Here is a 23575-nt window from a genome sequence, read left to right on the forward strand (position 1 = left end):
CGGAGTATTATTGGTTCTGCCTCTCACACCTTCTCTGTGAAGTATCACTCCAGAAGTGACAGTGTTAACAACTACAGTGGAAGAGAGTGCTCTGTAAGCTGAGCTACACGGTCACATGCACGGGTTTTATTTTTAACATCCCAAAACTACTTGATGTTTCTGCCTGGGCTTGCTCCGTGTCCTCCCATTCTCTCCTCTTTCTTCGCTTGCAGTTCTCCCCTACCCACCTCACTTCAACCCAGCTGAGCACAACCAGGAGAGCAAGTGTTTGCTACACACACAGCGACTCTATGATTAAGGTAAGGCGCTGTAAATAGAGTTGGAGTCTTTATTAGTCAAACCTTATGCAATGCAATGTATCGAGCTATGAAAATCAAGACGTCTTCAAAACAGCCATAGTAATTAAGATCGAGTAGAATAATCAGACACAAGATGTCTTAAATGGCATCCTAAAACAGAGGCAGCTGGTAACTGAATGCTTCTGTGCCGTGCTACTCTAAAAAAAAAAATCCTCCATAATATATTCAGTGGATTCGCCATAGTTTGCAGCATTCTGGGGTTTTAAAAAGCTAAGATGCCAATTCTAAGATGGGAGCTTCAGCAGCAGGACAGACGATAAATCAAAAATTCCACTTCTGTAATTTTCAAGAAACTCTGAGAGAAGTAAGACAAGGAGCTACAGTAAGGGTCAGAGGAGAGGCAAGAGCACTCTTGTGGCAAAAATGCTGAGACTTAAAATCCGGTGAGTTTTGTAGATTCAGACTGCAAACTGTATGTTTGTAGGCCAGACTGAATAATAAGATGATGAAGTAAGAATCACAAGTGCCAAGAGGTACTACTGTGCCATTTAGAGTTGTGGCCGCTTAGCAATTTTTATTCAGGAATCTTTTCTCTTTTGTTTTTTACGACTGACTTAGACCTTAACCAATACCTCTGAAATGCTCTGTACTGGGCACCTGCCTCGGGCTGGGTTTCTTTTGTTTTGCTTAAAACCATTCACTTGATTATCTCAAGAAGTTTTCAGAAAAGTATGTTAATGAGATGGTTACCAGGGCATAAAGTAGAACCTGAGCCCAAAGAAAAAAAACACAGTTTGGACCATTCTTTTTTTTTTTCCTCAAACTGCAACTAAACCGGAACCTGTGATTTTAAAGCACTTGCTGAACTCAGACCAAAACCAAACCCATTTCCCAGTTATCGATGCAAAGTCAGAGTTTGCCTGACTGTGTCCCTAGCAAGGACAGCACAGGGACCCTCCTACGCCGGAGGAGCAGCAGAGCAGCTCCATGCCACAGCCTCTCCGCTCCTCCTTGTCCCGCCTGTCTCCCACAACATGCCCAGCACAAGCCCCTGCTGCTGGGCTGCCCTGCGCCGTACCGCCAGCCTGGGGGACCACTTCAGCACCTGGAATTTTGGGGTGGGTTTGTCTCAGGTGAGCTACGGCTACATTGTGCCAGGTAGGGAGGAGCAAGAAATATTGCTGATGCAGGTCTCACAGGGGGGAGTGCAGTGTGGGGTCTCTACCGGCCGTGCCCTGTGTTACCTGTGCCTCGCTGCTCTGAACTCCCCCCTACTCTTCCCATAACAGCACCAGTGCCTTTCACTGGGCAGAAATCGCACTCGCAAGTTTCGGTGCCTCTTTACTGCGTGCGTGCAGCACAGATTTACCAGGCGAGGGGGAGGCCCGATGGTGCGACCGCTTCTCTTGAGCTCCACGGTCCTGCATGCCAGGTTTAGGGAGCTGAAGAGAAGCTGATGTGCTGCTGCGGGAACCTGAGCAGCGCACGTGCTCTGAAAGAAAAGCAAGGAACATGCCTAACTGATGCAACCGTACTGTGGAGCTACTCCGTCCCTGTCATTTTAAAGCTTTTTTTTTTCAGAATAAAGCAATTCCATCCTGTTCAGCAACTCTGAACCAGTGGTTATTGCCGTGAAACACCACAGGCTCGACCAGCCGATCCCCAGCTAGAAAATACAGGGAGTAGCTCCCTAATTGTCAGGGCCTCATCCTATCTAACAGGTCAGTTGTCTCACGGAAAACCTTTTCGCTCTGCCCGTCTTATACTGGGCATTTGAGGTTCACCAGAAGGGTCGTCCTGGAATCAAAATGCTCCTATAAAACCTGTGTGGACTTGTTCAAGGTCTGAGCCTCAAAGAAATGAAGTCTTGCACATGCTTGCTAGAAATTTGTTAGCGTTATTGATGAAGATTTCATCTATACCTTTTATTCTCCCCTTCCGCCTGCCCTGGGCTGTACCATGTTCACTGCCTGACTCATGTAAAGCTCTTCTGGCAACATGTATATTCGAGATCCGTCTGAATGGCAATTGCAGAGCGGGTGTGCCACAAAGGACAGTGACCCGCTACGCCTAACGCCAAGGCGGTTGCTCAAGCTGTGTCTGTCCCTGCTGTGGGCGTCGAGACGTGGGGCTTTGACTCACTTAGGGGTCACTGTGATTCCAGGTGGTGGCATTCTTGGGTTGGCTTTTTATTTTGTATCAAAGGACAGGACTTTAGAAAAGTTAGACTCCCAAGAATCATGTACAAACGTGGTACGGTACGGTTTCCGATGGCATAGTGTTTTCTTCCTCGGCTCCAAGAAATAAATATATCTGTGTAGCAAAAGGAGACCCAAACCTGATTTCTTGCTGAGGTTGTTAAGTACGTCGTGGTGTTGAGGACGAGCGCTGCACGAAAAGAGAAGATAAATCTCTGGTTTAAAGAGACTTAGATGCTCTCCTAGAAACTGTGATTCTACAGCTGGCTCTGCCAGGGTTTTTGTGCAGCAGACATGCAACTGCTAGTGAAACATCAGAACCTCAGCATCTCCATGCTTGGGGTATATATATGTATACTTATTTATATAAAATATTCTATTTAATTCTATTTCTTTTCCTCTTGCTATACTTTAATTCTACATCTGCCAAATAGAAGTAATAGTATCTTTTAACCACAAATGCACCTCTACTACTGCAAAGATAAATTCTTTATTAGTTGTGAACCCCCTCAGATACTAAGACAGTAACTGTACGGAAAACCCTGTAAGGAAATTAGTAACTCTGTATTCACCACAGAATTTAAGTATTCTGATAAAAATGGGGTAAACACCACACACCGGGTAACAAGGATTAAAAGAAATAGAGAATATCTCCTATCTACCCTACATACTTCACCAAAAGTATTCACATTCTTTGAAAATATTTTTCTGTTGTAACATTATATATAACTTTAACATTCTTGGCTCCAGCATTTGGACGCAAACTTTCCTGAGATTTTTTTTAAGAGCTCCTTATCGTGTTGTAAATCGTAGAAAGATTGGCTTTTGTTCATTTGCAATCTCATCTCAGAGGCACTCTAATTACCTGGGGTTTCTGGTGGCCCTTTTTGATGGTTCTTTAAAATGGGAGGCATCCCTTGCTTCTGCGCGAAGAGCTCGGATATGATGTATAACCTTAGTATGTCATATGATCAGTCACATATAGCAAATACCAAGTAAGAAAACAGTTGTATTGTTTTGGCTCATTGGCTGCAACTGAATTAAATGTGTATTTACTGAAAATAAATTGTAATTGGTTTATAAACTGTAAGTTATTGTCACTGAACAGATCTGCTCCAGACACAGACATATCTGCAGTTAAAATAGCAGCTGTATATTTTTAAACCTTACTTGATTTGCTGTCATGACCATCTAAAAATAAAGATTTACCAAAGTGGACAGACTGTGGGCTGTAATTTGCATCCTTTCTTTCCACAGTAGCTTAAACATGATTCACGTAAGCATTTCTGGTTTGATTTTTTGTCTAACCCAGCTCTTAGGAAAGTTTGCAAGTTGCAGGGAAATAAGAAGTGTACAGGTTTAGAGAAATGTTTCGTCACCTGACATATCTGTGTGTTGCCTGCCTCTGAGTGTCACATATCGAACTTACTGAGGCAAGAATTTGGAAACTTTCTGCTCAGGGTTTTGAAAGGTGTAGTTTGTGTACTGACAATAATACCAGCGACTAAACCACAGAGCTAACTAGATCATCAGTTAAAATACAGAGCTCCTGATTGCCGGCATGTCAGAATAGAAGCAGAATTCAAACCCTGATAAATATCAGAAAAATTCTCTATCCCTTCTTCCTGTCCTCTAGCTTCACACATTCGACAATGAGAAGAGAGTCATAGAAACCATTTGTCTGAAAAGAACAGCATATACAGGTTAGAGATGATGTAAACGCAACTAAAAAAATACCTGAATAATGGTGAAGACTGATTCCGGATCGGAATGCTCTGATATGGTCACTTTTCATAAAGAAAGCATGCATTTTCTTTCTCTACCTGTGATTCGGATGGGGTTTGTTTTGGCATACAGCAGTGTGAAAGCAGGCACCTCTCCAGAAACTTTGCAATCAGTCCTTTCTGTGTTTTGGAGAACCATAAGGCCTGTGCTTCTGTTGCACTTTTATTTATCAATTATTTCTCTCTGAGAGATACTTTTGCAGTGGAAAGTATTGTTCACACATTCATGTTTTTGTTGTGGTGTAATGGTACCCAGCCTTCCTCTGACCTTATGCAAGTCATAACTGGGACTATTTTTAGAGATTATATTCGCAGCAAAATGTTACAAGAATGAGAGCAGCAAGGATGCTGCCAATGTGAAATAAATCCATCCGTATCTCCTGCTACTCTGAGCTGCGTAAAGGTAGATGGAACTAAACTGCCTCAAGCAGGACAGATGCCACCCTAAACTACATATATTTAAGAGCTGGATGTGACTGGGGCCACCCTGGCCAGCCCCCGGTGTCACCCCTGTGCCGAAGCCAGTGTTTCCCAAGACAAGGCAGGGAATGTTATAATGGGCAGTCACGAAATATTATTTTTCCACATTGCTGTCTCGAGCTCTTTCCATGCAAACAGAGGTGAAAGTACCTGAGCCTTATACTTCAGAGTGTAAGTTTGTCCCTGGGTAAAGGGACCAGCAAGGATGTGTTCCTTTACTCTGCAGGACCGAGGGGGAATGGGGTTGATTCATTAGGAGGTGGAAACAGGTATTGCTCAGCGATGAAAGTTGCAAAGGATGGAACGAGGATGTGTTGAGCAATTAATGTACATCACAGAATCAATCACAGAATCACTAAGGTTGGAAAAGACCTGTAAGATCATCAAGTCCAACCACCAACCCAACACCACCATGCCCATTAAACCATGTTCCGCAGTGCCACGTCCACACCTTCCTTGAACACCTCCAGGGATGGTGACTCCACCACCTCCCTGGGCAACCTGTTCCAATGCTTCACCACTCTCTCAGGAAAGAAATTTTTCCTAATATCCAGCCTGAACCTCCCCTGGTGCAACTTGAGGCCATTTCCTCTTGCATGAGTGTGTGGTCTTTAGCAACTGCGGGAACCCACGAGCATTGCCTTTCCCAGACATCTTTCCTTCTCCGGCGCTGTTCGTGCCTTCCATTGCCGGGGCGTGAAAGTGTGAAAGACGAGGAGTTAAGACAGTATCTTCGAGAAAGAGAAGGGAAGCAGCTTCACGTAGCATCTCTTCCCCTGGAGCCTGACCCTCCTTCCTTGGCAGCACAGCTCTCCTCGGGGCTCAGTCACTTAAGCCTGGGGTTACAAAAGCACTCACGTCTAGGTAAATGACACTACTGTATTTTCTTTAACCTTAGGAAAAAAAACAAAGTCTAAATTATTATACTAACAATGTCTATTTTTTCCCAGAGCCAAATGAGAGTCTGCTGAGCCTATGGCAGTTCTTACTGCATAGAAAGTGCGGCGGGAAGACTTGTCAAAAAACTTTTTCTCATTTTCACCAAAAAAAAAAAGCGCCCTGGATCCTGTTTGGAAAGAGACCTCCAGTTCCTCCTTATCGTTAGCTTCTTCCCTTCCACAAAGATTCTCAGTAGGCTGAACCAAGCCAAAATACAGCCCCTACAGCAAGGAGCAGAAAGTCATAAGTCGGCAGTTTTCTACTCGCAGCAGCTCTTCTCTGGGCCAAGTTACTGATACCAGTTGAAGGTATCCAGGGAAGTAGCTCCAAGTGGTGGCTGAGCAGCCTCTAGTTCTCTAATCCAACAACTGCGTATGAGGGGAAAGGACCTCAGGAGGTCCTACACCTTCCCCCTAAAGGGCAACTCTTACAGATGTTGTTGAAGACGACTGCTGGGCTAGGTGGTCCACTGGTCTGACCCAGAATGTCATTTCTGATGTTCTTAGATTTTTTAAAACAGAAGACGTGCCTCATGCTGACCACCGTCTCCATTTACTTGCTGTCAGACTCTGTCCTTCTGTTTTCCCATTTTTAGGAAGGATTAACAGCTATTGCCGGGAATTATTGCAAGGGTAGAGATATTATGAGCAAGGGGAACTGAGAACTTTTGGAAGCAGGCCTCATAAGTGCATTATTTTTACATTAAACTGATTTAATTGACTTACTGGGAAAGAAGGGAAAACACAATAATGAAACCAAAGCCAATGGTTCATTGTGACATACAGCTAGTAATCTGGTAGTGATAACTTTTTATATAACGATCTTCATACATCGTGTTCTTGTACTTCTGCTTTTTGTTGTTGGACCTCAGGAGAATTGTACGTCCTTTTCATATCAAAAGTTTTTAAGGGGAGGAGAGGAAAAAATGATACATATTTTGAAACCACATTAATATGGAAGTGTGAGAATGGAAATGCAGTCTTCCTTAAGAAAACATTTAACCTGTTGATACAATAAGGCTGGTTGAAATTTCTGAAACATTTGGTTTGGCAACCTCAACTTGTTCTTTTAATCCAGTCTGTTGGTTGCAAAATGTTAAATTCATGGAGCTGCCTGGTGGCAGCTGAATTTATGAAACGGAGACTGGTATTGTTTATTACTTGTTGCCTGGGACCTCTTTCTCTATTTTCTATGAAGGTCTCACTAACACCTTCATAAACTGAATCTAAAATACGATCAGCTCAGGATCACCTATTCAGTTCTGTGTAGTATTTGACACTGACTTGTCAGAAGTACATAGGGTGAACTGAAAAAGTAGAGCAGCAGTGACCGGCTTTTGTAGGTTCATGCTCTAAAACAAATCCCAAAGGAAGAAAAATGGGTTCTTTCTCAAAGAGACACCCTGTAAAAGGCATGCTCAGGCTGACTTCTCCCCTGCACCATCACAGGAAAGGAAAAGCTCTATTGAGGTTAGACTTTTGCCGCTCCCCTTCTGCCATAACTGCACACTGTGGTGCTGAGCGGAGCATGAGATAATCCATACCCTCCCTCTTCTCCTCCTTTCTATCCACTCAGCATTCACTGGTGACAGCAAGGGGAAGAAAAGAGAAAGGCAGTTTGTAAAAAAAAGTGGAAGAAAATGGATTTAACTGGGTGAATATAAGCTTGCAACAAGCCTCCACTGCACTCTGGAGCTTCTCTCCAAAACGCAGAACAAGACATCGCCTTATTCTAGGTTTTGACAGCAGAAAATAGATGTAGCAAATAACCTGCCTGAAGGAAAGTCCCCCACAGTCTCTGTTGCACGACATGCAGGCATCATCGAGGAGTGTAAGGGTAAATCAGGGAAGCAGAGTAAAGAAGGCCAGGCTGTTTTCCACACTGGGAACTGGGATCACGAAGATAATCCTCACTCTCAGCCTTGCTGGTGTAGAGCAAAGGGAGGTTCATTTGCGCAACATTCATGTCTTTATGGGGGGATGGCGAGACATGTAGGCTGAACAACCAGCTAATTTTTCTAGAGAGGAAAAAGAAACATCATCTTTCCTACTTAAACAGCATTGAGGAAGTGGGAAGCTCCTTCACTGCGCCTCTGGCAGTCTTGATACCAAGTCAGCGGCTTGGTATAGATAGACCCAGTGTAAATATAGGGACAGAAAAGAGCTCGCTCCCAAACTCTGGCTGCCTCTGCTGGGCTAACGAGTAAGGACCTTATCTATATCCGTGCTGCTATCAGGCTGTGTTGTACCGTGGGGATCCGTGCTGGTACATGACAGTATGGAGCTGGCAATCATTTGCCCACAGCCTTATTCCCACTAGAAGTGCATCTTGAGCACCTAACACATAGAAACCAAGCACGGGCACGGAGGGTCTGTGGCCATCCTCGCTCCTTCGGGCAATAACTCTTGTCTTTTTGTCTTTGCCACACACAGCACCGGCCTCAGAAAGCTCCCCCTGGGCAGCACAGGCACTGTGAGAGATGTTTCAACCGGCACTGCCGTGCACCCATTGAGCCCTCCGTCTCCTGCATGGTGATCAGCTGCCACTTTCACTGCGGGGCCACCTTCCACATGTGCAAGGAGGAGGAGCACCAATTGCTCTGTCCCTTAGAGCAGGTCTCCTGCCTCAACTCAGCCTATGGCTGCCCTTTTTCCATGGCCCGCTTTAAGCTGGCGAAGCACCTCCAGGTCTGTCCAGCCAGTGTTGTCTGCTGCTCGATGGAGTGGAATCGCTGGCCAAACGTGGATTCAGACACAACCCTCCACAAGAACATTATGAAGGAGCCCTTGAACGAAGAGTGTCTGGACACAGCCTTGGCGCTCAGAGACCAGAAGATACTTTTCAGGACTTTGAAAATAGCCAACTTGTTTCCAGAGTGGAGGAAAAAGGATGAAGTGGAAGAGCTAATGGACGAAGCCATGGGTGGGGAAGAAGGTGCTGTGGGAGGAGTAGCCTGTGGTTCCCGAGAGGCTGACGACCAGTCGTCCGAGCTCAGCCAACGTGAGCGTGAAGATTTGGCAAAGGACAAAGAGGGAATGGATCTAGGGAGTTACAAAACCTGGGAGAATATTTTCAGCAAAGAGCTCCAGGCTTGCAAAGTGACGGGCTCAGCAGCCAGTGCAGGACAAAAGACAGAGGAGGCTTCTAAGAAAAGAGCATCAGCCCCTCATGCTGCTGGCTCCGCAGAGAAGGCAAAGGAAGTACCTGACGGTGCAGAAGAGGCAAAGGACCAAAAGCCTGAACAAGTAACACGAAATACGGAAATGACAGGACTGGCTCCCTGGCAAGAAGGGGTCCTGGAGAGGCTGAAGAAGGAAGTTGGTGTAGGTGATTACAACATGTACCTGGTACATCATGGGGGAATGCTCATCCGCTTTGGCCAGCTAGCTGCTTGCACTCCCAAAGAAAAAGACTTTGTCTATGGGAACTTGGAAGCTCAGGAGGTGAAGACTGTCTACACCTTCAAAGTGCCAGTCAGTTACTGTGGCAAAAGAGCACGACTAGGAGATGCACTGGGCCACAAGATGCCAACTTCAGACAAGTCAGTGGATACCTCAGAATTGGGAATAAACCTAGAAGAACTACCAAAGGCAAATATAGTTAAAGCCACACTGCTGTGTGCACTGGAAAAAGAGCTGAAAGGCCATGAGATCTCTGAAGCAAGGGGTATCGATGGACTCTTTGTGGATTTTGCAACACAGACATACAGCTTTCCTCTGGAGCCCTTCTCCTCCAATGCTGTTCTAGCAGATATTCTGGATGAAAAAAGCCCACCAGAACTCCACGTGGAGCTCTACACTGAATGTGTAACCAGAAGACACAACAAAAGCAGCTCAGCTTTCACATTCACTTGCAGCCATTTCTTCAGGAGGGACGAGTTCCCGTCCCACTTCAAGAATGTGCACGCCGATATCCAGTCATGTCTGGATGGATGGTTCCAGCGTCGCTGCCCGCTGGCCTATTTGGGATGTACTTTTGTTCAAAATCACTTCCGCCCTGATGGACTTAAGGCCAAGGTTATCTACAGCAAGCCTCTCAAGACATTTGCTATTAAGCCAGAGGTGGACACCCTCCTTGCTGAATCAGGGAAGTTCAGTTCCACAGTGGCTAATCGAGGGAGAAATAAGGACTCGCTGAGCAGCCTCCCAGTGGAAGTGCTCAAGTACATTGCAGGGTTCCTGGACAGCTTCAGTTTATCTCAGCTATCGCAGGTGTCAGTGCTGATGAGGGACATCTGTGCCACACTTCTTCAAGAGAGGGGAATGGTCCTGCTGGTCTGGGAGAAAAAACGATATTCCCATGGCGGTACTGCGTGGAAAGCTCGCAAAAAGGCAAGTGACTGTGACACTGGCAAAAAGACAGCCATGGGTTGTCTCCAGATAAAACAAAAGCATAGCAAGGGATGCTGCATATAAGCACACAGATGTGGGGAAGGTTCACGAGGTTGTGAATTTGCACCACAATTGTCAGGGGTCAGGGCTGTAAAATGCAGTACATCTAGCAGAGGTAGGAAGGTGTAAGTGGACATCTTCTGACTAGCTGGAAGTCCCCACCCAAGCTTGTCTTGGGTAATCTGTTTGCACATACACCGTTTTTAGGCACTGGGAACTGAGGATTCCTGATATTTAAAGGTTACACATGGATTTTTGAAGAACTTGAAGTTCATACTGGTTTTTTGCTCTTTACAAGCCAATCTAGGGTATGTGAAAACTAAAACATACTTTAGAATGCCAAAAAGGTAAAGAACAAGGAGAGGTGGCTGTGAAAGGAGCTCAGGTATTTGCATCAACCCCCAAGAGCTTTCATGATCAGTAGTTCACAGGATGGCCATGAGTGTCTGACTCGTTGGGTTGCGAGCACCTGAGGGATCAGCACTGGGATAGGAAGCCTTCTTCTGCAAAGCTGTCTCCTACTGTTTGTGCTGGAAATTGGCTGTTTAGGTAGTCTGAAAGAAATATGTAAACACAGCTCAGTCTAAGTTCTAGCTGAACAACAGTTATTGCAGGTGTTTTTCTAGCTGATAGCCTTGCAACTGTGCTAACATAAAACTGTTTGAAAGAATAACATGAGAGACTCCAGCATGGCCAAGCAGACAAGACAGAGGTCTAGGAACAAATAATTTAGAGAGCCAGGGAAGGCTCCCAGAAAAGATCTGCTTTCAAGCAGACACCTGAAGTTCTCCACCTATTGATTCCTCTCAAATGGAAGCTTAGTTTATGACTCTTTATTAAGAGAAAATACTTTTTATTAAGATAAAGTACTGTTTATTAAGAGAAAACATGAAGCGTGGTGAATTCAAAATCTGTGTAACAAAGTTTGGTGGCTGCAGGTTGAATTAGCCCAATCCAAAACAGTAATTAGCCACTGAAATAATTTACTGGAGGATGTGGCTTCCTTCAGTAAATGGAAGAAATTCCGGCTGAGCAATCATACAGCAATTAACTTCAGTTATTGTAGCGTAATTTCAAACCAGCAGCATTGAATTTAAGGACTGTCTAACCCTTTTCATGTTAGCTGTCTGTACTGACCACACAGGAATCTTGTTTCCAATGCACAGACTCTGCTTGAAAACGTTCTGTTTGTAATTAGCCTGAATTTCTTGACTACTGTGTATAATAGCTATGATTACTTAGGACGGGGACAGGGTCAGGTAATCTTAAGCGTAGCACACCCACATACTGCCCTTCTTCCACAGGAAGAAACATTTTTAGGGAGAATAAATCTACTATGACTTCAAAAATTCGTTTGATTTAATGGTATACAGCAAATATTGAAGTGACTTAATCACAGTCTTATCACTGCATGCTAGTGTATCACTAAACGGTACACGGTATCACTGCAAACAGAATTGGAAAATTTTAACTGCACATTTCTATTTTTTTACAAGCTTGTACGTCCTCTAGGAATAACTTCAACTTTAGGTTTCCCAGGCTTGTTCTGGGGTGGGGTGAATAACAACAGTGTTATAATGTTAATTACTTTGAAGTTGCTGATAGGTGCTTTGGAAGGTCTTTATGAAGTCAGGTTTCTTTGAGATACGTATCACACAAGCACGCTGTAGTCACTTTGCTTTATAAACATCTTGTATCACACTGTACATACGACAGAGTTTTCTGTAGAGGTGTGGTGCTCAGGTGGCCTGGATTTCCTCATGCCCTGCCCTGGACTGGCACCACAAACCGCAGAAGGATGCCTTCCCGTTAAAAATGGCAGGTGATGACTAAAGCAGCAAAACCAGCAAGTACGAGGTACATAACAATACAGACCCCATTTTTACTTTTTATGCCAGCCCCGCACAACCAGATGTTCACTAGCCTGTCCAGTACGAGTAATGCGCACCCACTATAAGCATATATAGATTTTTTAAATCCTCTTCTATTTTTACCAACATTCCCATTCTCTCGCCCCAATTTCTCTCCCCTTTCCCGTATTAGATCTGGCAGTTCAGCAGCCTGTTCTCCAGAGTTAACAAATGGCAGCGCAATGACGTTGCGTGCATGTCGGAGCACCTGAAGAATTGCCCCTTCTACCAAGTGGAGCACAAGACAGACCCCGTGCTGCTGACAGGCATGTGTGAATCGCGAGAGCAGACTCAAAAGACTTTGGTTTCTACTTTCAAGCGCAGAGTCTGAACAACCTGCTTCCCCTCCGCCACGCTCCTTTCAGGGCCCTTGAAAAGAAGATTTGGGAATTCGGGTGTAAAGATTGTTGCTTCCAACTCTCCTTTGGATGTACAAAACTGGCTTCTCCCCAGCTGCGTTTGAAACATCCTGCATCTCTTCTTTTTCCTGCGTTAATTTAGTAGTTAAAACTTCATCCACTGCTCACTGATATCATGCGCTTTCTGTTTATGTTTCTGTTCCTTGCTTAATACAGCATCCCGAAGAAAGCAATAAGGATCTCTTTTGAACAGCATCTTCGCAACTTTGAAGGTAGGCTGCTGCTACCATGTCCCCAAGAGAAGCAAGAGCATTTAATGTACCTAGCTCAACTAGGTCTGAAACACCTTAGTTTTGGCTGGAAAGCCAAGTTCTAGGAGCACAGGTAGATGCCCTCCTGCCTGGCAGACCTAGGGACTGCTAATCTGTTCTGAGACATGGGCAAAAGAAAAGGGCCCCCCCAAAATTAAGTGACTTAACTAGAACTCCAGTGAGGACTCAGGAATGCACTGCGCAGCCACAGACCATCTTTTAGGACCCCGATTCAGGCAAGCATGCCTAGTTGAGCACAAGCCTAAAGCTGAGCTCATGGGAGCATTCAAACTGAACCAAAGCAAACAAACATGGTCTTTGTTAGAAATAACCAAGTAGCAAACAGTTTTAGGGGCTCAATTGACTTTTCATGTTTTTCAGTAAGTAACTTTCTCTGTTTTATTTAAAAATCCATTAAAGTCATCAGAGAATATTTGAAGTCATTTTTAGAATGCCTTACCTACTCAGTTTTGCAGTTGTAAATTGCAAATAGTAATTGTAAGCAACTGTAAACAATATGTCAAAGAAATGTTATTCTTTTCTGTAAAAGAAAAGGCATTCAGTAATGGTACGGATAATGTTTGCTTCAGTTAAATGGGGCTGAAGTATGAGAACTTTTTCTTTTTTTAAAGAGCAGAAGAGTGATTCAAATTTGGTTTATTTTTTAATAAATACACCAATTCAAAACCAGAATGTGCTTGTTGAGGCAACAGATGAGAGAAAGCGGGCACGTTACCAACAGCATCTGTCTTATTACACTATTTAAACCCATTTCAGAGGTGCTGGTTAGAAATGCCGTAGTTGTGGTGGTGGGTGGGATTCCTCCGAAATGGCCGTAAACCGATTCGACAGCTTACAGCTGCTGCCCAGCCGCAGCAGCGCCGACTCACGCCACTTTCTTTTTTAAGCTCCTAGCCAGAAGTGTGAGCTCAGGACATGAGGCCTGGCTTTCATCTCACTGTCTCGGGCAGGAGAACCTCCCCAGGAGGTGGGACGTCTGCTGGCCTGGACCACTGCTCTCCTCGCCTGGGCTGGCCGGGTGAAAACTGGCCCGGGTGGATGGATACACAACGCAATTGCCATCCCCGGTCTCAGTGCAGATCTGGGATGAGGCAGCTATGCAAGAAGGAGCCCTCTCTTACCGATGAAGGTTGCTGACGAACCTGACCTGAGCGCTTGGCAATCGAAGGCATGAATTGCGTGGTGACCGAAACCACGCTGAGTGCAGCTCGTCCTTGTCTACACTTGCAGCTTAAGTGGCCCCTGTGAGATTTTTAACCATACGAGGATGTTTTTCTTCTCCAGACACGCGCCCTCAGGAGCGTATCATCTGAGTTGTGGGGCAATGGATTGGTCCCAGGAGCAGGAGTAGCAGCAGTTACTTTTTTTTTTTTTTAATGCTGTTCTGTTTTCTGTCCCTAGAGATCCTTTCTGGGAAGTCTCATAATGCTTTACACATGACAATAAACTTGTTTGTGCCGGTATCCTGCAGAAAACACAAGCAGCATCCCAGTTTTATGCAGAGGAAACTGAAGCAAATGAACACAGGGAACCTGAGCTGGGCCGGGAGCAGTTAAAGCTGGGTGCTCTGATCCTTCACCCTGTGGCTTAAGCCACTGCGCAAAAACAAACTGGCCATCCTTTAAAGTTGCTTACAAAAGTTCACCTGTCCTCAAAAGGTCCCATATAACATAAGTCGCCCAATATTATCACTGTTTTACACAGGGAAGTTGACAGAGGTGAAAATATACAGCCAGACTTCCTAGACTGGTCTCTACATCAGGGCCTCATCCTTCACATATCATGTATCTGATTTTGAAAGATGCTGAGCACCCAACTGTAGCTGCAGACCATGGTAGCTGCAAATGCGTGTCCAAAAATTGGGTGCCAGTATCTATGCTTAAAAATGGAGCCACTCAAAATTATGGATAATTTGGGGAGGGGGAAAAAAAAGATGCTTAAATAATAGGGTCTCAGAGTAAGTCAGTGTTCAATGCTGGTGTAAGAGACCCGGAAAAAGTTCAAGCTGTGAACCATCTCTCATCTGATCAGCCACTCAGCTGTAAACTGGTGTAGCTGCCCTGAAATTGTGGCTTATGTTAGGTATGAATTGGGCTCGTTTTACCTTTAGTGCCAATGTCACCGGCAGTGCTGCTGTTCCACTTCTGTCCTCCTTCTGTCGATGTCAGAGGATTTTGTTCTTGTATCTCCCTGCTCCTGGAGATCGCATGACTTCAGTTCCAGCCTTATTACCGCTGATCCTGCTTCTTCCCTGTGCAGGATGTGCCAGAGTCAGACTACTGGGAGGATGCAACCTTTGCAAATGTGGTGGTTCGGGGTGCCGGTCGGAGACAGGAATGTTGCAACCTCTACCTCTTGGGATCAGCCGGGGTGTACATACATCTAGGAGACTGGATCATTGTCCTTCTGGTACTGCTATAGGGTACACTGGAGAGACACAGGCTGCTAATTCACAGAGAAAGAGAGACAAATTCGCCCCTGTGAATACATAGGTATACTTCTGTAAACTATAAATTTGGTTAAGTAATCTTCAGTATACACAGTGGAAGGTGAAAATCCACAGTCATCTTCAGGTTAGTCTGGTTAACCTGACACTGGAAGAGGGAAAGCTGTACAGGGAAGTGGAGATCACCCTTATAGCGGTGCATACCCACCTGGCAAATGTCAGCTGGCAGCCACTTACCACTTTGTCTTGCATTATCGCTGGTGGAGAGCTGTGGGCTGGTGTCGGATGCAGTTTAATTAATCAGAGGATGCAGGCAAAGCTAGCTCAATGTTGATGGTCCTGCTCATTAGCAGAGTCGGCAGAAGCTTTGGGGAGCTGCAAGGAACCAAATTTGCCTGCCCTGTTTATCTTGGTGAGCACAACGCTGGTTTATTTCAAAGGTGAGAGGCTTCGGTTTGGGTCCAGCAAGTCCTTAGGCTCCTAGTTTAAGCTTGTAACTTGACCAATGGAAAGTTAAAACTCTTCCTAAATTTCAGCTTGAGGGACTTGATTAGAAGAAACTGGGCATTTGGTGTTTTTCAAAACAGGCCTTTTGCTGTGGCGGGGTGTGAACTGGAAAAGGGGATCCAAGTCCAGCAGAGCATTGAGGTTGCCCTCAGTCCAGATCCCACACTCTGGACCTTCATGGGTTTGATCCTGTCTGTGCTGCCCACAAGTCTTGCGAAGGGCAAGAGCAACACTTCACACACTCCAGGCTGACGTGTTTCCTCTGGTTGGAAGAATGGGAACTGAAATGATGGCATCCTGGAAATCAGGTGGTCAGAGCAGGGCAAAAAGGCTTGGGACAAGAGAGCAGAAAGGTGGAAAACAGGAAAGGTAATGGGTTTGGATAGAGGAGACCTGCCTGATTATAGGTGTCATTGGGGAGAGGCAAGTGGAGAAAGGTAAAAGGGCACACGAATGAAGGGAAGTGGGATGTGGAGGAGGTGATGTGGCTGCAAATGGTTGAGGAGGAAATGATCCAATTCAACAGACACTGGGAGAACAGGAGTGACATTTAGGAGAGCAGAGACATAAGGGGAACGGAGAGTTTATTTTATTTGGTTTCAACTGACAAAGTAAGACATTTGGATAAGCCTGGTGATCTCAGTGAAATGCAGACTCTGTTTTGAATTGTAATTCATACAGTGGACCTCACTCTGTGGCACAACCTCTGTTCTGGGTTAGAGTTTTCAGCCAGCGGGTTGTTGACACATGAGCTGAGAGGCCACAGCAAAACCTCAAAGAGTCACAAATTTTGATGTTCCTGTATGCTCATCATTTGCTGCCAACAGCAGACTTTCTGGATAAATGCTTCTCCTTGAGGAAGGGGCTGGAAATTCCCAATCAGTGTTATACAGCAACATGGGGCAGATGAGATTTCTTAAGGGATGAAAGGGTAGGTCACCTACTGACACGTATCGTAAGTCCGGGCTGGAGGGAGAAACTACTTGCCAGGCCTCCAACTCCCAAAACTAAGTGAGCACAGATAAGGTGGAGTTTATCGGAACAGTGTTTGTTATTTTGCAAAACTCTGTAACTCCTTGTTGCTTTCTTAAGAATAAAAATTATTACGGTTGAAAAAAAATCCAACAAAACCCACGTCTTAGCTTGTTTTCTTAGTTTAATCACATTAATGTTTGCTTTGCTTTCAAAGCAGATGTGGTAATTCCTGCTCCCTCAAATTCACTACATATAAGCTTGCAACAAGCCTCCACTGCACTCTGGAGCTTCTCTCCAAAACGCAGAACAAGACATCGCCTTATTCTAGGTCTTGACAGCAGAAAATAGATGTAGCAAATAACCTGCCTGAAGGAAAGTCCCCCACAGTCTCTGTTGCACGACATGCAGGCATCATCGAGGAGTGTAAGGGTAAATCAGGGAAGCAGAGTAAAGAAGGCCAGGCAAATTAGCCTTTACCCAGGCTGTTTTCCACACTGGGAACTGGGATCACGAAGATAATCCTCACTCTCAGCCTTGCTGGTGTAGAGCAAAGGGAGGTTCATTTGCGCAACATTCATGTCTTTATGGGGGGATGGCGAGACACGTAGGCTGAACAACCAGCTAATTTTTCTAGAGAGGAAAAAGAAACATCATCTTTCCTACTTAAACAGCATTGAGGAAGTGGGAAGCTCCTTCACTGCGCCTCTGGCAGTCTTGATACCAAGTCAGCGGCTTGGTATAGATAGACCCAGTGTAAATATAGGGACAGAAAAGAGCTCGCTCCCAAACTCTGGCTGCCTCTGCTGGGCTAACGAGTAAGGACCTTATCTATATCCGTGCTGCTATCAGGCTGTGTTGTACTGCGGGGATCCGTGCTGGTACATGACAGTATGGAGCTGGCAATCATTTGCCCACAGCCTTATTCCCACTAGAAGTGCATCTTGAGCACCTAACGCATAGAAACCAAGCACAGGCACGGAGGGTCTGTGGCCATCCTCGCTCCTTCGGGCAATAACTCTTGTCTTTTTATCTTTGCCACACACAGCACCGGCCTCAGAAAGCTCCCCCTGGGCAGCACAGGCACTGTGAGAGATGTTTCAACCGGCACTGCCGTGCACCCATTGAGCCCTCCGTCTCCTGCATGGTGATCAGCTGCCGCTTTCACTGCGGGGCCACCTTCCACATGTGCAAGGAGGAGGAGCACCAATTGCTCTGTCCCTTAGAGCAGGTCTCCTGCCTCAACTCAGCCTATGGCTGCCCTTTTTCCATGGCCCGCTTTAAGCTGGCGAAGCACCTCCAGGTCTGTCCAGCCAGTGTTGTCTGCTGCTCGATGGAGTGGAATCGCTGGCCAAACGTGGATTCAGACACAACCCTCCACAAGAACATTATGAAGGAGCCCTTGAACGAAGAGTGTCTGGACACAGCCTTGGCGCTCAGAGACCAGAAGATACTTTTCAGGACTTTGAAAATAGCCAACTTGTTTCCAGAGTGGAGGAAAAAGGATGAAGTGGAAGAGCTAATGGACGAAGCCATGGGTGGGGAAGAAGGTGCTGTGGGAGGAGTAGCCTGTGGTTCCCGAGAGGCTGACGACCAGTCGTCCGAGCTCAGCCAACGTGAGCGTGAAGATTTGGCAAAGGACAAAGAGGGAATGGATCTAGGGAGTTACAAAACCTGGGAGAATATTTTCAGCAAAGAGCTCCAGGCTTGCAAAGTGACGGGCTCAGCAGCCAGTGCAGGACAAAAGACAGAGGAGGCTTCTAAGAAAAGAGCATCAGCCCCTCATGCTGCTGGCTCCGCAGAGAAGGCAAAGGAAGTACCTGACGGTGCAGAAGAGGCAAAGGACCAAAAGCCTGAACAAGTAACACGAAATACGGAAATGACAGGACTGGCTCCCTGGCAAGAAGGGGTCCTGGAGAGGCTGAAGAAGGAAGTTGGTGTAGGTGATTACAACATGTACCTGGTACATCATGGGGGAATGCTCATCCGCTTTGGCCAGCTAGCTGCTTGCACTCCCAAAGAAAAAGACTTTGTCTATGGGAACTTGGAAGCTCAGGAGGTGAAGACTGTCTACACCTTCAAAGTGCCAGTCAGTTACTGTGGCAAAAGAGCACGACTAGGAGATGCACTGGGCCACAAGATGCCAACTTCAGACAAGTCAGTGGATACCTCAGAATTGGGAATAAACCTAGAAGAACTACCAAAGGCAAATATAGTTAAAGCCACACTGCTGTGTGCACTGGAAAAAGAGCTGAAAGGCCATGAGATCTCTGAAGCAAGGGGTATCGATGGACTCTTTGTGGATTTTGCAACACAGACATACAGCTTTCCTCTGGAGCCCTTCTCCTCCAATGCTGTTCTAGCAGATATTCTGGATGAAAAAAGCCCACCAGAACTCCACGTGGAGCTCTACACTGAATGTGTCACCAGAAGACACAACAAAAGCAGCTCAGCTTTCACATTCACTTGCAGCCATTTCTTCAGGAGGGACGAGTTCCCGTCCCACTTCAAGAATGTGCACGCCGATATCCAGTCATGTCTGGATGGATGGTTCCAGCGTCGCTGCCCGCTGGCCTACTTGGGATGTACTTTTGTTCAAAATCACTTCCGCCCTGATGGACTTAAGGCCAAGGTTATCTACAGCAAGCCTCTCAAGACATTTGCTATTAAGCCAGAGGTGGACACCCTCCTTGCTGAATCAGGGAAGTTCAGTTCCACAGTGGCTAATCGAGGGAGAAATAAGGACTCGCTGAGCAGCCTCCCAGTGGAAGTGCTCAAGTACATTGCAGGGTTCCTGGACAGCTTCAGTTTATCTCAGCTATCGCAGGTGTCAGTGCTGATGAGGGACATCTGTGCCACACTTCTTCAAGAGAGGGGAATGGTCCTGCTGGTCTGGGAGAAAAAACGATATTCCCATGGCGGTACTGCGTGGAAAGCTCGCAAAAAGGCAAGTGACTGTGACACTGGCAAAAAGACAGCCATGGGTTGTCTCCAGAAAAAACACAAGCATAGCAAGGGATGCTGCATATAAGCACGCAGATGTGGGGAAGGTTCACGAGGTTGTGAATTTGCACCACAATTGTCAGGGGTCAGGGCTGTAAAATGCAGTACATCTAGCAGAGATAGGAAGGTGTAAGTGGACATCTTCTGACTAGCTGGAAGTCCCCATCCAAGCTTGTCTTGGGTAATTTGTTTGCACGTACACCGTTTTTAGGCACTGGGAACTGAGGATTCCTGATATTTAAAGGTTACACACGGATTTTTGAAGAACTTGAAGTTCATACTGGTTTTTTGCTCTTTACAAGCCAATCTAGGGTATGTGAAAACTAAAACATACTTTAGAACGCCAAAAAGGTAAAGAACAAGGAGAGGTGGCTGTGAAAGGAGCTCAGGTATTTGCATCAACCCCCAAGGGCTTTCATGATCAGTAGTTCACAGGATGGCCATGAGTGTCTGACTCGGGTTGCGAGCACCTGAGGGAGCAGCACTGGGATAGGAAGCCTTCTTCTGCAAAGCTGTCTCCTACTGTTTGTGCTGGAAATTGGCTGTTTAGGTAGTCTGAAAGAAATATGTAAACACAGCTCAGTCTAAGTTCTAGCTGAACAACAGTTATTGCAGGTGTTTTTCTAGCTGATAGCCTTGCAACTGTGCTAACATAAAACTGTTTGAAAGAATAACATGAGAGACTCCAGCATGGCCAAGCAGACAAGACAGAGGTCTAGGAACAAATAATTTAGAGATCCAGGGAAGGCTCCCAGAAAAGATCTGCTTTCAAGCAGACCCCTGAAGTTCTCCACCTATTGATTCCTCTCAAATGGAAGCTTAGTTTATGACTCTTTATTAAGAGAAAATACTTTTTATTAAGATAAAGTACTGTTTATTAAGAGAAAACATGAAGCGTGGTGAATTCAAAATCTGTGTAACAAATTTTAGTGGCTGCAGGTTGAATTAGCCCAATCCAAAACAGTAATTAGCCACTGAAATAATTTACTGGAGGATGTGGCTTCCTTCAGTAAATGGAAGAAATTCCGGCTGAGCAATCATACAGCAATTAACTTCAGTTATTGTAGCGTAATTTCAAACCAGCAGCATTGAATTTAAGGACTGTCTAACCCTTTTCATGTTAGCTGTCTGTACTGACCACACAGGAATCTTGTTTCCAATGCACAGACTCTGCTTGAAAACGTTCTGTTTGTAATTAGCCTGAATTTCTTGACTACTGTGTATAATAGCTATGATTACTTAGGACGGGGACAGGGTCAGGTAATCTTAAGCGTAGCACACCCACATACTGCCCTTCTTCCACAGGAAGAAACATTTTTAGGGAGAATAAATCTACTATGACTTCAAAAATTCATTTGATTTAATGGTATACAGCAAATATTGAAGTGATTTAATCACAGTCTTATCACTGCATGCTAGTGTATCACTAAACGGTACATGCTATCACTGCAAACAGAATTGGAAAATTTTAACTGCACATTTCTATTTTTTTACAAGCTTGTACGTCCTCTAGGAATAACTTCAACTTTAGGTTTCCCAGGCTTGTTCTGGGGTGGGGTGAATAACAACAGTGTTATAATGTTAATTACTTTGAAGTTGCTGATAGGTGCTTTGGAAGGTCTTTATGAAGTCAGGTTTCTTTGAGATACGTATCACACAAGCACGCTGTAGTCACTTTGCTTTATAAACATCTTGTATCACACTGTACATACGACAGAGTTTTCTGTAGAGGTGTGGTGCTCAGGTGGCCTGGATTTCCTCATGCCCTGCCCTGGACTGGCACCACAAACCGCAGAAGGATACCTTCCCGTTAAAAATGGCAGGTGATGACTAAAGCAGCAAAACCAGCAAGTACGAGGTACATAACAATACAGACCCCATTTTTACTTTTTATGCCAGCCCCGCACAACCAGATGTTCACTAGCCTGTCCAGTACAAGTAATGCGCACCCACTATAAGCATATATAGATTTTTTAAATCCTCTTCTATTTTTACCAACATTCCCATTCTCTCTCCCCAATTTCTCTCCCCTTTCCCGTATTAGATCTGGCAGTTCAGCAGCCTGTTCTCCAGAGTTAACAAATGGCAGCGCAATGACGTTGCGTGCATGTCGGAGCACCTGAAGAATTGCCCCTTCTACCAAGTGGAGCACAAGACAGACCCCGTGCTGCTGACAGGCATGTGTGAATCGCGAGAGCAGACTCAAAAGACTTTGGTTTCTACTTTCAAGCGCAGAGTCTGAACAACCTGCTTCCCCTCTGCCATGCTCCTTTCAGGGCCCTTGAAAAGAAGATTTGGGAATTCGGGTGTAAAGATTGTTGCTTCCAACTCTCCTTTGGATGTACAAAACTGGCTTCTCCCCAGCTGCGTTTGAAACATCCTGCATCTCTTCTTTTTCCTGCGTTAATTTAGTAGTTAAAACTTCATCCACTGCTCACTGATATCATGCGCTTTCTGTTTATGTTTCTGTTCCTTGCTTAATACAGCATCCCGAAGAAAGCAATAAGGATCTCTTTTGAACAGCATCTTCGCAACTTTGAAGGTAGGCTGCTGCTACCATGTCCCCAAGAGAAGCAAGAGCATTTAATGTACCTAGCTCAACTAGGTCTGAAACACCTTAGTTTTGGCTGGAAAGCCAAAGCACAGGTAGATGCCCTCCTGCCTGGCAGACCTAGGGACTGCTAATCTGTTCTGAGACATGGGCAAAAGAAAAGGACCCCCCCAAAATTAAGTGACTTAACTAGAACTCCAGTGAGGACTCAGGAATGCACTGCGCAGCCACAGACCATCTTTTAGGACCCTGATTCAGGCAAGCATGCCTAGTTGAGCACAAGCCTAAAGCTGAGCTCATGGGAGCATTCAAACTGAACCAAAGCAAACAAACATGGTCTTTGTTAGAAATAACCAAGTAGCAAACAGTTTTAGGGGCTCAATTGACTTTTCATGTTTTTCAGTAAGTAACTTTCTCTGTTTTATTTAAAAATCCATTAAAGTCATCAGAGAATATTTGAAGTCATTTTTAGAATGCCTTACCTACTCAGTTTTGCAGTTGTAAATTGCAAATAGTAATTGTAAGCAACTGTAAACAATATGTCAAAGAAATGTTATTCTTTTCTGTAAAAGAAAAGGCATTCAGTAATGGTACGGATAATGTTTGCTTCAGTTAAATGGGGCTGAAGTATGAGAACTTTTTCGTTTTTTAAAGAGCAGAAGAGTGATTAAAATTTGGTTTATTTTTTAATAAATACACCAATTCAAAACCAGAATGTGCTTGTTGAGGCAACAGATGAGAGAAAGCGGGCACGTTACCAACAGCATCTGTCTTATTACACTATTTAAACCCATTTCAGAGGTGCTGGTTAGAAATGCCATAGTTGTGGTGGTGGGTGGGATTCCTCTGAAATGGCCATAAACCGATTCGACAGCTTACAGCTGCTGCCCAGCCGCAGCAGCGCCGACTCACGCCACTTTCTTTTTTAAGCTCCTAGCCAGAAGTGTGAGCTCAGGACATGAGGCCTGGCTTTCATCTCACTGTCTCGGGCAGGAGAACCTCCCCAGGAGGTGGGACGTCTGCTGGCCTGGACCACTGCTCTCCTCGCCTGGGCTGGCCGGGTGAAAACTGGCCCGGGTGGATGGATACACAACGCAATTGCCATCCCCGGTCTCAGTGCAGATCTGGGATGAGGCAGCTATGCAAGAAGGAGCCCTCTCTTACCGATGAAGGTTGCTGACGAACCTGACCTGAGCGCTTGGCAATCGAAGGCATGAATTGCATGGTGACCGAAACCACGCTGAGTGCAGCTCGTCCTTGTCTACACTTGCAGCTTAAGTGGCCCCTGTGAGATTTTTAACCATACGAGGATGTTTTTCTTCTCCAGACACGCGCCCTCAGGAGCATATCATCTGAGTTGTGGGGCAATGGATTGGTCCCAGGAGCAGGAGTAGCAGCAGTTAC

At 45.4% G+C, this 23575-nt stretch overlaps 2 protein-coding genes across 2 annotated transcripts; both read left to right on the top strand.

Annotated features, from left to right (window-relative positions):
• The first annotated feature begins 194 nt into the window (after positions 1–194).
• On the top strand, positions 195–12672 carry LOC104254195 (F-box only protein 40). The gene is made up of 3 exons (XM_009807881.2): positions 195–299; positions 8133–10031; positions 12135–12672. Exons 1-3 carry the CDS (start codon positions 291–293, stop codon positions 12330–12332), a joined length of 2106 nt encoding a protein of 701 aa, XP_009806183.2. The 5' UTR covers positions 195–290; the 3' UTR covers positions 12333–12672.
• A 4540-nt stretch (positions 12673–17212) lies between these two features.
• On the top strand, positions 17213–21862 carry LOC132317865 (F-box only protein 40-like). Its single transcript, XM_059823272.1, has 3 exons — positions 17213–17224; positions 17666–19564; positions 21665–21862. Exons 1-3 carry the CDS (start codon positions 17213–17215, stop codon positions 21860–21862), a joined length of 2109 nt encoding a protein of 702 aa, XP_059679255.1.
• Positions 21863–23575: the final 1713 nt, after the last annotated feature.

This window comes from Gavia stellata, chromosome 1 (assembly GCF_030936135.1).
Source record: "Gavia stellata isolate bGavSte3 chromosome 1, bGavSte3.hap2, whole genome shotgun sequence".
Lineage (NCBI taxonomy): Eukaryota > Metazoa > Chordata > Aves > Gaviiformes > Gaviidae > Gavia > Gavia stellata.

Excerpts from the sequence above, each read along its gene's own strand:
- LOC104254195 (XM_009807881.2), top strand. Across the intron at positions 10,032-12,134 it reads CGTGGAAAGCTCGCAAAAAG|ATCTGGCAGTTCAGCAGCCT; the intron begins GCAAGTGACTGT and ends TTCCCGTATTAG.
- LOC132317865 (XM_059823272.1), top strand. Across the intron at positions 19,565-21,664 it reads CGTGGAAAGCTCGCAAAAAG|ATCTGGCAGTTCAGCAGCCT; the intron begins GCAAGTGACTGT and ends TTCCCGTATTAG.